General features: G+C 44.0%; 1 protein-coding gene across 3 annotated transcripts in view; it reads left to right on the top strand.

Moving 5' to 3' along the window:
- Dpys (dihydropyrimidinase) overlaps positions 1 to 13,612 on the top strand; it is a 78,534-nt gene that overhangs the window by 19,630 nt on the left and 45,292 nt on the right. For all 3 annotated transcript variants that reach the window (XM_021216782.2, XM_029548075.1, XM_029548076.1), the window contains exons 5-6: positions 12,056 to 12,212; positions 13,209 to 13,350. In XM_021216782.2, coding sequence (XP_021072441.1) covers positions 12,056 to 12,212; positions 13,209 to 13,350 — 299 coding nt within the window. The remainder of the gene's footprint in view (positions 1 to 12,055; positions 12,213 to 13,208; positions 13,351 to 13,612) is intronic.

The following is a 13,612-nucleotide window of genomic DNA, read 5'->3' as shown; positions in this document are numbered from 1 at the left end:
AAAACCCAAGTGCCCAATTGTCAAAGAGACAACAGAACTCCAGAATGATTCGGCATGAGATAGCCCACTCTGTGAATGTAACAGCTCTTGGGTGGAGAGGGCATGTGATCAAAGAGGGACCAGAAGGAAGAGAAGATAGACTAACAGACCCAAACTGTTCCCATGGTGACTACATCAATAAATGCAAGGACAGACCCTGGAATGGTGATGGCTAAGGAGAGCCCGTGGACCACACTGACTGTCTGTGAAGGACTGAGGTACTTACCCCGTCTGGATCCTCTAACACCATTTCCTCTAACATCATTTCTGAACACAAAAGTGCAATAAAGGCCTGCTATTTGTAACCTTATTTAAGTAAGAAATATTTTATTCTTGTGAAAGTACAATATGGAAATCTATAAATACTTTTCTCACCCACTTCTTTCTCCCTGGGCCCTGACACAAACAGTGAACCCCTAGAACACAGTGCTGATGTTGCTAGGAGCAACACACACAACCCTGATTCATCTCCCAGACCCACTGAATCTAAGGTGCTTAGCTGAAACTTCAGGTGGTTCATATGATTATTAAAATCAGAATCCAGCCACAAAGTTGTCAAAGTATTGGTCATCTGTCTATTGTGACTTACGGATATGATGCTATTAAATTTGATTTTATACCTCAATTGTCAACTGTATACCCAGATGGACTGAAATCATAACAGCTAACATTATCCATGCTTCAGAGTAGAACCATGAGACCATTTATCCCTTCAGGCTTTATTCCTCGTTTTATTTTAATATATTGTTGCTTTGAATTATCATCAGAATACTTCAAGTTCAACTTTACAACTGTTTTGTGACTGATGGCGTCAAGGCCTGGGGACAATTGGTGGGCAAAGCTCAACATGACTTCAGTGGCAAGTGCTAGGTGTACTGGTGCAGCCCAAAGTCACCAACCTAAAGCCAAACCTTCTCAGTGACCAGTTCTACTGAATCGAGAGGTGGGGGGTGTGGATGCCATCTTTCCTAATTCATTGATTTGGCATTTATAAAATTAGCTAGTTTAGGAGGGTTGTAATTATGTTTGAAAGTTATATTGAGGGGCTGGAGAGATGGCTCGGGGGTTAAGAGTGCTGATTGCTCTTCCAGAGGCTGAGTTCAAATCCCAGCAACCACATGGTGGTTCACAGACATCTGTAATGGGATCTGATGCCCTCTTCTGGTGTGTCTGAAGATGGCAACAGTGTGCTCGCACACGTGAAATAAATAATTCTTTAAAAAAGAGAGAAAGGGGGGCTGGTGAGATGGCTCAGTGGGTAAGAGCACCTGACTGCTCTTCCAAAGGTCCAGAGTTCAAATCCCATAACCATCCGTAACAAGATCTGACTCCCTCGAAAGGTTTTCTTTTGAAGACACTATCATTATCTTAGCATCTTGGCATTATTGAAAGGATAGAAATGGCACGACTGGATTTGCTAAAGTTGGCTAGCTCTCATTTCTGTCTGTCAGCCTGTCTTTGGGCCTCGTGACTTTGGCCACATTTACTTTCACGGCTAGGAAGCTATCTTCAAAATTCTAGACGAAGTAAGTAGGTAGTAGTGACTTATAATTTGGAATAGTATCAATTATCTTCCAACCATGAAAAATGAGTAACTTAGCTCGAGTAAATGCTACCTGCCACCAGAGTTTTGTTAATAATTGTCACTTTAAATAATTTTTGTGCCTGGCTAGTGCTTTTGGTGACACTCCAGGAATGTCTTTGCCAGCCCCTTCTCCTCTCCGAGGCTGCAGAAGGTACTTGGGAGCTGCCATTACAATTGCATTGTGATAATCTTTGTTACCAACACAGTACAATTGTTTTCTTGACTGGTTTTACCATCTGGAATATTCTCATTTTTTTCTTCATTATAGAGATAAGAAATTTCATTGGCCCACATTGGGTCCTAAGATTGAAATAATCCCCCTTCATGTTTAGTCTGAAGGCTGATCTTAGGTTCTGAACTTTTCTTCTATTGTTTCTTCCATATTTATTTTCTTTGTTTACATTCCCAGGATTAACTACTCCCACATCTTCATCTCCTTCCAATTTTTCTTCTCTTTTCACCTTTTAAAAAAATTCAAGTTTTTGCTCTGTCTTGTTCCCTTTTCTTTGCCCTGCCTACGGACTTTGGGAATCTTCCGTTTGCTTGTTATCTTATTCTTATTTTATGCCAATTGGTGGTTTGCCTGCATGCATGTCTATGTGAGGGTGTCAGATCCCCCGGAACTGCAGGTACAGGCAGTTATGAGTTGCCATGAGGGTGCTGGGAATTGAACCCAGGTCCTGTGAAGAGGAGCTGGTGCTCTTAACTGCTGGGCCATCTTTCTAGCCCTCTCTCTTTTTTCCATGTTAACCTTTTCTAAGAATATTGATGAGACTTCAAAATTCTCTTTCATTTTCTGTTTGTTTCTTTTTTTGTTGTTATTTTAACATAAATTCCTAGTCTTTTTCTCCATGGTTAGGAGCACTTTCTCTACAAGCACAAGGACCTGACTTCTAACCCTCAGCATGCTCATAAAGAGCCAGGAATAGACGCTTGTGTGTGTGTGCCCCCAGCACTGGGAAGGCAGGTTGGGAGGCAGAGACTGGTGGATCTCAAAAGCTCCTTGGCCAGCCAGCCTAGCAAACAAAAGGCAAGGTGAGCTCCTGGTTCAGTGAGACACTTTGTCGAAAGGGGTGCATACAGGAAGACACCTGACTTCTTCCTCTGACCACCACAAATGGGTGTACACACTTGCAAACTCACATATGCGTACCACACACCATATACCACACATATACACAACACACACATACTTAGACTTCCTTTGGTGTGATCTACAGTTTGGTACATGCCACAGTACATACGTGCTTGTCAGAGGGTAACTTTGTGGACTCTCTTCTTACACATTTGTGGGAGTCTTTGGGGATCAAACTTAGACCACCAGCTTGTTCTGCAAGTGCCTTTACCTGCAGAGTCTGCCCATGATTATGTGTTCTGTAAACATCTGGTGGCTCTTGGCTGTCACTGCGCCCATGTGACTGGACAGTTCAAGTACACAGTGTGAGGAGCAGACATGTATTTCTTCTCTGAGTAGATCTGTCTCCTGAATGAGCTCTGTGAACAGGAAACGACTTTGGTGAGCTACGGTATACAGGGATAAGGAAGGTCTTTACTCAGTCTTTAATCCCAGACTCAGGCTTTCCTTGTGCTGGAACCTTAGTATTTTCCTCTAGCCTTTCTCTCTTGTGATGAAGAAGCAAAAGTGCAATGACAGAAGGAAGGACAATGTCAAGGTTAAGTCGCCTGTCTTAGTCACTGATAGAGTGGCCACAGCCACTCTTACAAGGGAAAACATTTAATGAGGGCTGGCTTACAGTTTCAGAGGGTTAGTCCATTATCATCATGGCAGGAAGCATGGTGACACATAGGCAGACATGGTGCTGGAGAGGGACCTGAGAGTTCCTCAGAAGGAAGAGAGTGACACTGGCCAGTCTTCAGCTTCTGAGACCTCAAAGTCCATCCCCTAGTGACATACTTCCTCCAGCAAGGCACACCTCCCAATATTGCCCGTCCCCATGAGCCTTTAGGGCCATTGCCATTCAAACTACCACATCTGACTCCCTGCTCTCCATAGGCTTATAGTAGATCATTATGGAAAAGCCTCCACAGTCTATCTCAAAGTCTCTTCCGAGACTCCAGCAATCTCTTAACTTTAAATCAAAATGAAAAGCAGATCACATATTTCCAACGCGTAATGGCACAGCATATACATTACAATTCCAAAAGGGAGCTTACTGGACCAAAACAAGACCAAAACCCAACTGGGCAAACTCCAAAGTCTGCACGGCTTGTTCTGCATGACCATGTCTGATGTCAAAGGGCTCTTCACACTGTCTATAGCTGAGTTATCTTTGACCTTGGCAAAAGAGTGGATGTCCATTTCATTCTTAAGTCTTGCTTGGCCTGAGGTAATTAAAACAGGTGAATTCCCACCTACCCTTCTTGTGCTAAGCCCCTTGTGCAAAAAGGAAGCTCCATAAATCTGTCCCGAGAGTTATCTCAGAGAACCCAGGCTAAGTTAGACATGCCCCCTGGTGGTGTGACTCACTCAGAAGGAAGTTCTGCTCAGCGCAGCCCAGATCTGACCTACTCCCTATACTCCAGTTTTCATTTTGCATTTTTTGAGATGGGGTTTCTCTTGTGTAGCCGAGGCTAGCCTTGATTTTATTATTATTATTATTATTGTTGTTGTTGTTGTTGTTATTAATCTTTAATCTTTATTTTACGGTCCAGTCGTTATCCTCCATCCAGCCCACCCCTCCAACAGTTCCTCATCCCATTCCTCTTCCTCCCCCCCACCACACCCCTCCTCCCCATCTCCAAGAGGATGTTTCCCCCACCCCTCAGTCCTCTCCACTTCCTTGGGCCTCAGGTCTCTCAAGGGTTAGGTGCATCTTCTCTCACTGAGGCCAGACCAGGCAGTCCTCTGCTGTTTATGTGTCAGGGGCCTCATACCAGCTAGTATACGCTGCCTGGTTGGTTAGCCTTGATTTCAAGGTCCTCCTCTAGAGTTCTTGGATTACAGGTACAAGTGATGGTCTAGTCTTTAGCCAAACAGTGCATGTGCTGGCATGAGCCATTGACATCCCTGGTTATTCTCGTCTCACTGGCTTTCACCATGCATGTACCTTTCTGACCCTTTAGAAAACACACTGTGGTTATCTCCCCACTCTGCCACCAGAGCTTGGATGCCCATGGAGTCTGCTGTTTTGTTTAGGGTGGAGGTGTAGTCTCCCTGCCTGCTATTGTTTCTCCTATGTGATTGAAATGTCAACTATAGCCCACCTGTGGTGGTTTGAATAGGAATGTCCCCGAATGTCCCCACAGACTAAATGCTTTGCCATAGGGAGTGGCACAGCTAGGAGAAGTGGCCTTCCTGGAGTAGGTGTGACCTTGCTGGAGGAAGTATGTCACTGTGGGAGCAGGATTTGGGGTCTCAGAAGCTCAAGTTAGTTCTCTTCCTGTTTCCTGTTTCCTGTTTGTTGACCGCTCGGCTCCTTCTCTAGCACCATGGCTGCCTATGTGCCACTCTGTTTTCTGTCATGACAATAATGGACTAAATCTGCGAACTGTAAGCCAGCCCCAGTTAAATCTTTTCCTTTATAAAAGCTGCCTTGATCATGTTGTCTCTTCACCACCATAGAACCCTAATTGAGACAGAAGCCTACCCTTAACCTGTTTTAATGTATCTTATTAAAATTCAACCTTATTTTATACCCAAGCTCCTGTCTTTAGGGTGCAAGTCTGCTTCTTGTTTGAACATATTGATGAAACATTTAATTTTTGCTTTTTGTAAAGACCGAGTTAAAGGATACAAATGTTCTGGCTGCTCTGGGTTGGATTTGTCAATTAGAGGGAGGCCCCAGTAGTTCCTCAGACACTCATTGTGAGCCGGGCCTTGTGGTTGATTTGCTGTTTATTTGTTTGCATGTAGTCGTTTGAACTGGTCTTGGTTTTCCTACAGCACAAAGAGCCATATCCAAGCTTTCTGTTGTAGGACATAGAGTTCTCACACAGCGGTTGGGGTAGTTCCCACTTTTCAATTCCATCCTCAACATAGTCTTGTTTTTAAAAGACCAAAGAGAGATTCATTAAAGGCCACATCCTCTCCTGCTCTTTATTGATGAACGCACTGTGGTTGTCTCCCCAGTCTGCCACCAGAGCTTGGATGCCCATGGAGTCTGCTTGTCTGCAAGCCAAGTCTTGTATCTTCTATACTTCAGTGCTCTTACTCTCGATGGCCAGGGTAGGGGAGTCTGATGTGTGGTTGAGTTCAGGAGAATTTGACCTTGTCTCTTTTCTTTCTTGGTCTTATGCATCTGATTACCTCATTGCCTTTTAAATTTAGAAAAAGATCTACTTCAAAGCAGTTGAAAACTGGCCATGTAAGAACATTTCAAAAGCTGAAGTTGTGTGGCTCTGAGGGAAACAGCATTGGTGGAAGGTATAGATTTCTTAAGGCTCCTGACACACTTAGTACCATATCCATAGTGTGATCAGTAAGGTCCTGGTTCCCAGAGTACTGCAGATACTGAGTACTCAGTACTGCCCTGAGAGGGCAGTGTCAATAGCACCAGTGTTTTCTGAGCTGTGGAGGAAGCCAAATTACAGGCCACATCCCAGGCCATGTCCCAGGGAATGTCCCAGGGTGATGTTGTAGAGAAATGAAATTTAAGGCCTGGGATTCATGCAACTTATGTCCAGAGAAATAGTTGTTTGTAAGCTTAGAAGCCTGAGGCGGAGAGCACAGTGAAGACAAGCCTGGGCATGCCCAGGCAGGCCATTGTTGGAACATTCCTGGGATTGAACCAAATGTTCCGCTGACCCGCCCCTCAGGTCTCCTAGCATTCCTGCCTTTGCACGTACCATCCTGCAAATGTGTACGTTTAAATGAGCCAATCACGGGTAACCGAGCCAATTCTTGCTAGCCCCTCCCCCTCCCCCTATAAAACCCCCTTAGCTTTCAGGCCACAAGGTCGGCACCTCTGCCTCCTGCGTGAGGTACATGCTGGCCTGGAGCTCCGCCATTAAACTACCTCATGCCTCTCGTGTTTCCTGGGAAATCCTGACTCCCGTGACTTTGGGTCCTACAATGTCCCAGGCCATGTCTCAGGGACTGTCCCAGGGTGATGTCCCAGGCCATGTCCCAAGCCTCTCTTCTTGGCTCATCAGGGGCCTTTTCTCCTTCGCTTTCAATGTGTCCCTTTTGTTGGTGTCTATATTCCAACTCTCTCTGCTTTTCGATGCCAGTCTTACTAGATTAGGTTCTACCCGAAAGGCCTCACTTTAACCTCACTGTCTCTGTAAAGACCTTATTCAATATATTTGAAGACTGCAAGAGCTGAATTCTGGCGTGTGGTGGCTTGAATGGGAATGGTCCTCAGAGGCTCATATATGTCAATACTCAGGCCCCAGTTGGTAGAACTCTTTGGGAAGGATAAGAAGGCGTGGCCTTGTTGGAGAAGGCATGTCACTAGAGGCAGGCTCTGAGGTTTCGAATGATCATTGCTGTACCCAATGTACACAAGATGTGAGCTGTTCCTGTTATCATGCCGTTCCTCCTCCATCATGGACTCCAATCCTCTCCCATTGTAAGCCCGAATAAATGCTTTCTCTCTTTCTTTTTTCTTCAAATTTTTATTAGATATTTTCTTCATTTACATTTCAAATGCTATCCCAAAAGTCCCCTATACCCTCCCCCCACCCTGCTTCCCTACCCACCTACTCCCACTTCTTAGCCCTGGTGTTCCCCTTTACTGGGGCATATAAAGTTTACAAGACCAAGGGACCTCTCTTCCCAATGATGGCCGACTAGGCCATCATCTGATACATATGCAGCTAGAGACACGAGCTCTGGGGTTACTGGATAGTTCATATTGTTATTCCACCCATAGGGTTGCAGACCNCTTCAGCACCTTGGGTAATTTCTCTAGCTCCTCCACTGGGGGCCTTGTGTTTCATCCAATAGATGACTGTGGGCATTTGTATTTGCCAGACACTAGCATAGCCTCACAAGAGACAGCTCTATCAGGGTCCTGTCAGCAAAGACTTGCTGCATATGCAATAGTGTCTGCATTTGGTGTCTGATTATGGGATGGATCCCCGGATGGGGTAGTCTCTGGATAGTCCATCCTTTTGTCTCGGCTCCAAACTTTGTCTCTGTAACTCCTTCTAAGAAGGAATGACATATCCATGCGTTAGTCTTCCTTCTTCTTGATTTTCTTGTGTTTTGGAAATTGTGTCTTGGGTATTCTAGGTTTCTGGGCTAATATCCACTTACCAGTGAGTTCATATCAAATGAGTTCTTTTGTGATTGGGCTACCTCAATCAGGATAATATCCCCCAGATACATCCATTTGCCTAAGAATTTCATAAATTCATTGTTTTTAATAGCTGAGTAGTACTCCATTGTGTAAATGTACCACATTTTCTGTATCCATTCCTCTGTTGNGGGANANCTGGGTTCTTTCCAGCTTCTGGCTANTATAAATANGGCTGNTATGAACATAGTGGAGCATGTGTCCTTNTTACCAGTTGGAACATCTTCTGGGTATATGCCCAGGAGAGGAATTGCTGGATCTTCTGGTAGTACTATGTCCAATTTTCTGAGGAACTGCCAGGTTGATTTCCAGAGTGGTTGTACAAGCTTGCAATCCCACCAGCAATGGAGGAGTGTCCCTTTTTCTCCACAACCTCGCCAGCATCTGCTGTCACCTGAGTTTTTGATCTTAGCCATTCTGACTGGTGTGAAGTGGAATCTCTGGGTTGCTTTGATTTGTAAATGCTTTCTTCTATGAGTTTTCTCAGTCATGGTGTTTTTAATCTCAGAAATAGAAAAGTGACTATTCTATGGTCAATTTATAAACACGAAGAGACCCCAGGCTTCCAGGGACATGCTTTGTACTTTTGTATACATCATGGCTGTTGGCTTTATTTATTTTTTGTTTGTTTGTATTATGGGGATGGTTCATTTGTTTTTTTAACCATCACAAATTTACCATACTAGAAGCATATTGCTATCCCATTTCCTAGATAAGAAAACTGAGGCAAAGAACATTGATTCATTATATGCAAAGCACAGATATACAACATCAGGATTTGAACTCAAATCTGCATTTACTACTATCCTGTCTTTGTTTAATTTTCTTTTCAAATAGTTTCTTCTTTTGAAAAAATCATATTTTGAATCAGTGCAGCCCAGTAGAGCTTTACCCTGCTATTTACTAGGAAAGTAATTTTGAAAAGCATAGCTATCATCAAACTGTAGTTCGGCTGTCTTCCCTGACAGCTGCAGTTCATTCTCCTCCCCTTTCAGCTTTCCCTCATAGCTCTCAGGATGCTCCACACAGGAGCACCTACTCTGTCGCTTCCCACTAATAAAGCTGTCTAGTGATCGAGAGAGTCCTACGCGTCCAAAATGCCTCACAACTCAGAGATCTTTAGGATCTCTCTGAGATATAAATGCTGTTAAGTGGGAGATAGCAACAGGATGATAGAGTCTTTGCATTTGGTCCCATGTCCAAGGATGGAGAAAGACCATCGAGAGTAAATGTGGATAGAGAGGGAGCAACCTAGCAAAAGGTGCTAGGTAAGAACCAAGAGATAAAGACATAGGAGTTATTGGAGCCACGAGGATGCAAACACAGTCAGAAGAGGACCAGATGGAAGCCAGACACAAGTGCTGTTCACAGCCACCTGCAGTGCCGAGCAATGGAAACCAGGAAGGGAAAGTGGGTTATCACTTGGTCACATCCACAGGTAGCCTGTGCTTGACTGGAAATGTATAGGAATGTCGCTCTTCGCCAGAGAATGAAAGTGTTGCTTTTCTTGAAACAATGTGTGAATGGTCCTATATCAGAGGAGGAAGGCTTCAAGTCTGATTACGTCACTGCCCATGTGTGTATCTCTGGCAGATCAGTTCGTTTCATTGAGCATCAATTTCTTCTTTATCAAAGCATCGTGAGGTGTTGCTGTGATGTCGAGTGAAGACAAGTGCAAGAGATATGAAAGTTCTACAGTCCATACCTGTGGTCTCAAATGTTCTACAGTCCATACCTGTGGTCTCAAATGTTCTACAGTCCATACCTGTGGTCTCGATTGTTCTACAGTCCATACCTGTGGTCTCGATTGTTCTACAGTCCATACCTGTGGTCTCGATTGTTCNTGTTCTACAGTCCATACCTGTGGTCTCGATTGTTCTACAGTCCATACCTGTGGTCTCGATTGTTCTACAGTCCATACCTGTGGTCTCGATTGTTCTACAGTCCATACCTGTGGTCTCGATTGCGCTTGCCGTATGTTTAGATGTGCAATTAGGTTGAAGTTTTGTGGTTTGATACTTCAGTTTATGGACTACTGGACTCTGCTTCCTTCTTTACACTTTTTGCACAAGGCTTGGTCTTTTAAAAGTTGTGGAGGGGAGCAATGAGCCATTAGGAATTTTAATTTTTAATTTTTTATATTCACAAATATGTAATGAGAATAAAGTTGAAAATACACTCCTTAATGAAGAGCTTGTGCATGCTAAAAAGGTAGCTTGTCACATTTGAAAGGGGCTAAGGCCTTCTAAGGAAATTACCTGCCATCCAAGTTTGAAGCAGACTCTGGTAGATGCTGACATTTAATTTTTCCTGAGAGCTATTAAGATGGTAGAAGTCTGGAAACTGCATTCCCATATCATTTCGATGTGCCAAGTGACTGAACAGAACATGTGACAGGACCTTTTCTTGGTGATGAAGCACCAAGGAAAATCCTGAGTTGGCATCTCATGGAGCGACTGCAGATCAAGTCAGAGTCTCGTTGCCCAAGCAACTGGGAGATGCGCTCTTGAAACAGCAAATTCTCTTTGGAGTTGCAAATAGAGACTGTGCCTGTCTTAGTCTCTCCAAGTAGAGACCCCGCTACCTCTTAGCTCACTACACATGACCAATGTTTATCCTGCCTGCCACAGAGAGATACTAAAGTTGCTTCTCTTTTCTAGAAATAAACCAGTAAGACCTGGGGTGGTGTGGCATTGCATGTATCACGGAATCGAAGCAGATCATCAGTGGCTGTGTCCTGGGAGACCCCTTTCACCAGCTGTGGCGTGGGGGGGTCTTGGAAGAGCCCTTTCACCAGCCGTGGCGTGGGGGTCTTGAGGAACCCCTTTTACCAGCCGTGGCGTGGGGGTCCTGGGAGACCCCTTTCACCAGCTGTGGCATGGGTGGGTCCTGGGAGACCACTTTCACCAGCCGTGGTGTGGTGAAAACAACTTTCTTGCATACATGGCACACAAGTCAAGTTCCTAGGCTTCAGCAAGCCTGGTTTTGACTGTTTCTCTATTTCCTAGGCTAGCTGGAGGAAGAGGCTGGTTTGGAGGAAGGATAATTTGTGAGATAATAGGGTGCTACATTTCCATTTTGAGGACTCTGGCAGCTGGTGGCCATCCACTGCATGTGCTCTCTAAGGAAATCAGTTAATTTCAGTTATATATCTGAATCATAACTAAAATTCAGCATCTGGTCAATGAAAGTGAGCTCATTTGGCATGGTAGAATCTCCTCACCATTCTCTCTCTCTCTCTCTCTCTCTCTCTCTCTCTCTCTCTCTCTCTCTCTCTCTCCTGTTTCTCTCTCTCCTGTTTCTATCCCTCCTCCTCTCTCTTTTGATTGCTTGCATGTGATGAGGTTGATGCCAGTGTATCTATTATTCTGACAAATGCTAATCAGATAGGAGCCTGATTTTAAATTCAAATTCACTGTGCACTATTAAGTTTTCCAACATCACATTCTTTGGATGTCCTCATTTGCATGATTTTTAAGTGTGCATTTCAGGCTACAATTTTATTATCTGAGTGTTCTTTTATTGAATATAAGTCTTCTCAGAAAGTTCTTTTTGAGAGTGTGAAAAGGTTATCAATCAATCAAAAACAAAGATGCACCATGGTTGAAGTCCATATGGCAATATTAACAGTGGTTTATTATCTGGTTAGATGGCATGAAAGTTGAGACCACTGACTCAAAATTCCTGGGTTCAAATCCTAACTTCTTCAGTCTACAAATATAAAACGTGTATAAAGTATCTGTAGAGAAATTACATAATCCTGTAGCTTTATCTTTTAATTAAAATAGTGATAGCATTTATCCAATAGGATTTTAAGACTGAATTATAAATGTAGCCCCCAGCATTCTCTGGGTTTTGCTTCGGTAACAATGGAGAATAATCCAAGATGGTTTTAATAACCTCACTTGGATGGGGAGCATGGCATTTGCATTCAATCTCATTGACCCAAACAAATCCCGTAGCCAAGCCTGACGGCAAGTAACTGGGAGGATGAGCTGTGCCTTACAGTGCAGATGACCAGAACACACTAAATGCTCAGTAATTATCAGCCATTAATTATTGAGTCACAAAAGTGAGGTGTGGGGTGGGATTCTGTTAAGTTATGGTGCCATCACCTCCTGAGAGGTGTGTTTGTCAGATGGTTTCTTAAACGTGCCTTCGAACCTTCCAGGAAATGTGGTCTATGGAGAACCAATTGCAGCGGGTCTCGGCACCGATGGCAGACAGTACTGGAGTGAAGAATGGAGCCATGCAGCCCACCATGTCATGGGTCCCCCACTGAGACCCGATCCTTTAACGCCTGGCTTTCTCATGAATCTGCTGGCTAAGTAATAATTTTTCAGATGATTGTAAAGTATTTGGATGGGAGATAATTTTTTATCGGTCTTATCTTTGGATGGAGGAAAGCTTGTCCTAAATCTGTAGATCCAAGAACCTTCTGGTCTTTTGTTCTGTTTGAGCCATGGTATAGGAGGAGCAGAATACACTGGATCTTTAAGCTAATATGGTCTAGGGACTAGTTTGTTGTATGGGTGATTTTCCTTTCTCTTCATTCTGAACATTTTAACATGCCCCGTTCACATGTCCCCAGATTTCAATTGATAGAGAACATTTCACAGTAGACTGGACAAGAACTACTTGCCCTTTCCTTTAACTTCCCCCTTCCTTCACACTTCCATGTCCCAGAGATTATTTATCGGCCAAATTTGGATTTTTATCCCTGGTGACAGAGCTGTTCTCAGTCAGTATTACAACAGTGTTCATGACAATATTGACCTCTGTCACTGGGCTGCTCTGGAGGACCTATCTCTATTGCCATAGGTCACCATGAGGTCACAATATCTCTGTGGTATTCTACTCACAAGAAATTTCTACCTACATGTTCCTAGTGAGCCTGCTGTGTGTATTGCCTGGGTCATACAACTATCAGTTTCTACATAGGACAAGCTCAAAGCCATGGGCTCATAAGTCTTGGTGCAGAGTCTAGCAGACACCCAATCACCTCACAGATCATTTCTCCCTCAAGCTAGCCAGCTTCTTCCTAGGAAGAAGGTTAGTTAATTAGGTTAGGAAATTGAAAAACAGTAAAAGACAAACTTGTGGAGGATTCTGCACCATAATCCTTGTGAGTGTGTTCACAAAAAGTGCTTCTAAAGATAGACTGAAGAGAGGTGAATTATGTACCTAGAAATTCTACTCACGCCCCTCCCACTGCTTGGCATCCCATGGAGGAGACAGAAGGCTAAGAAACACCAAGGGTGTCCTGCCCCATGTGCTTTCTTCTCACCCCATCACTGCCTTTTTTCCTTGTTCATTCTCCACAGTGGCGATTTGACCACAACAGGGAGTGACAACTGCACTTTCAACACCTGCCAAAAAGCCCTAGGGAAGGATGACTTCACTAAGATTCCCAACGGGGTGAATGGTGTCGAGGACAGGATGTCGGTGATTTGGGAAAAGGGCGTGGTGAGTTTCATGGGGACGAGTCTGGGTTCCTCAGGATCAAGTTGTTGGAAGATCTCTCTCTCTCTCTCTCTCTCTCTCTCTCTCTCTCTCTCTCTCTCTATATATATATATATAGGCTCATAAATAATGTTCTTGTTCTTTAAATTTTTGTATTAAAATGTAGGACTCTTAGCACAATTTATGCAAACAGTGTGTCCTTTTCCTGGCCCGAAGGAAGGGGTGGGGGGAGAGAGAGAGAGAGAGAGAGAGAGAGAGAGAGAGA

Source organism: Mus pahari, chromosome 17, assembly GCF_900095145.1.
Source record: "Mus pahari chromosome 17, PAHARI_EIJ_v1.1, whole genome shotgun sequence".
Lineage (NCBI taxonomy): Eukaryota > Metazoa > Chordata > Mammalia > Rodentia > Muridae > Mus > Mus pahari.
The sequence above is the reverse complement of the archived record's forward strand: the minus strand, read 5'-3'. Positions and strand labels throughout refer to the sequence as shown.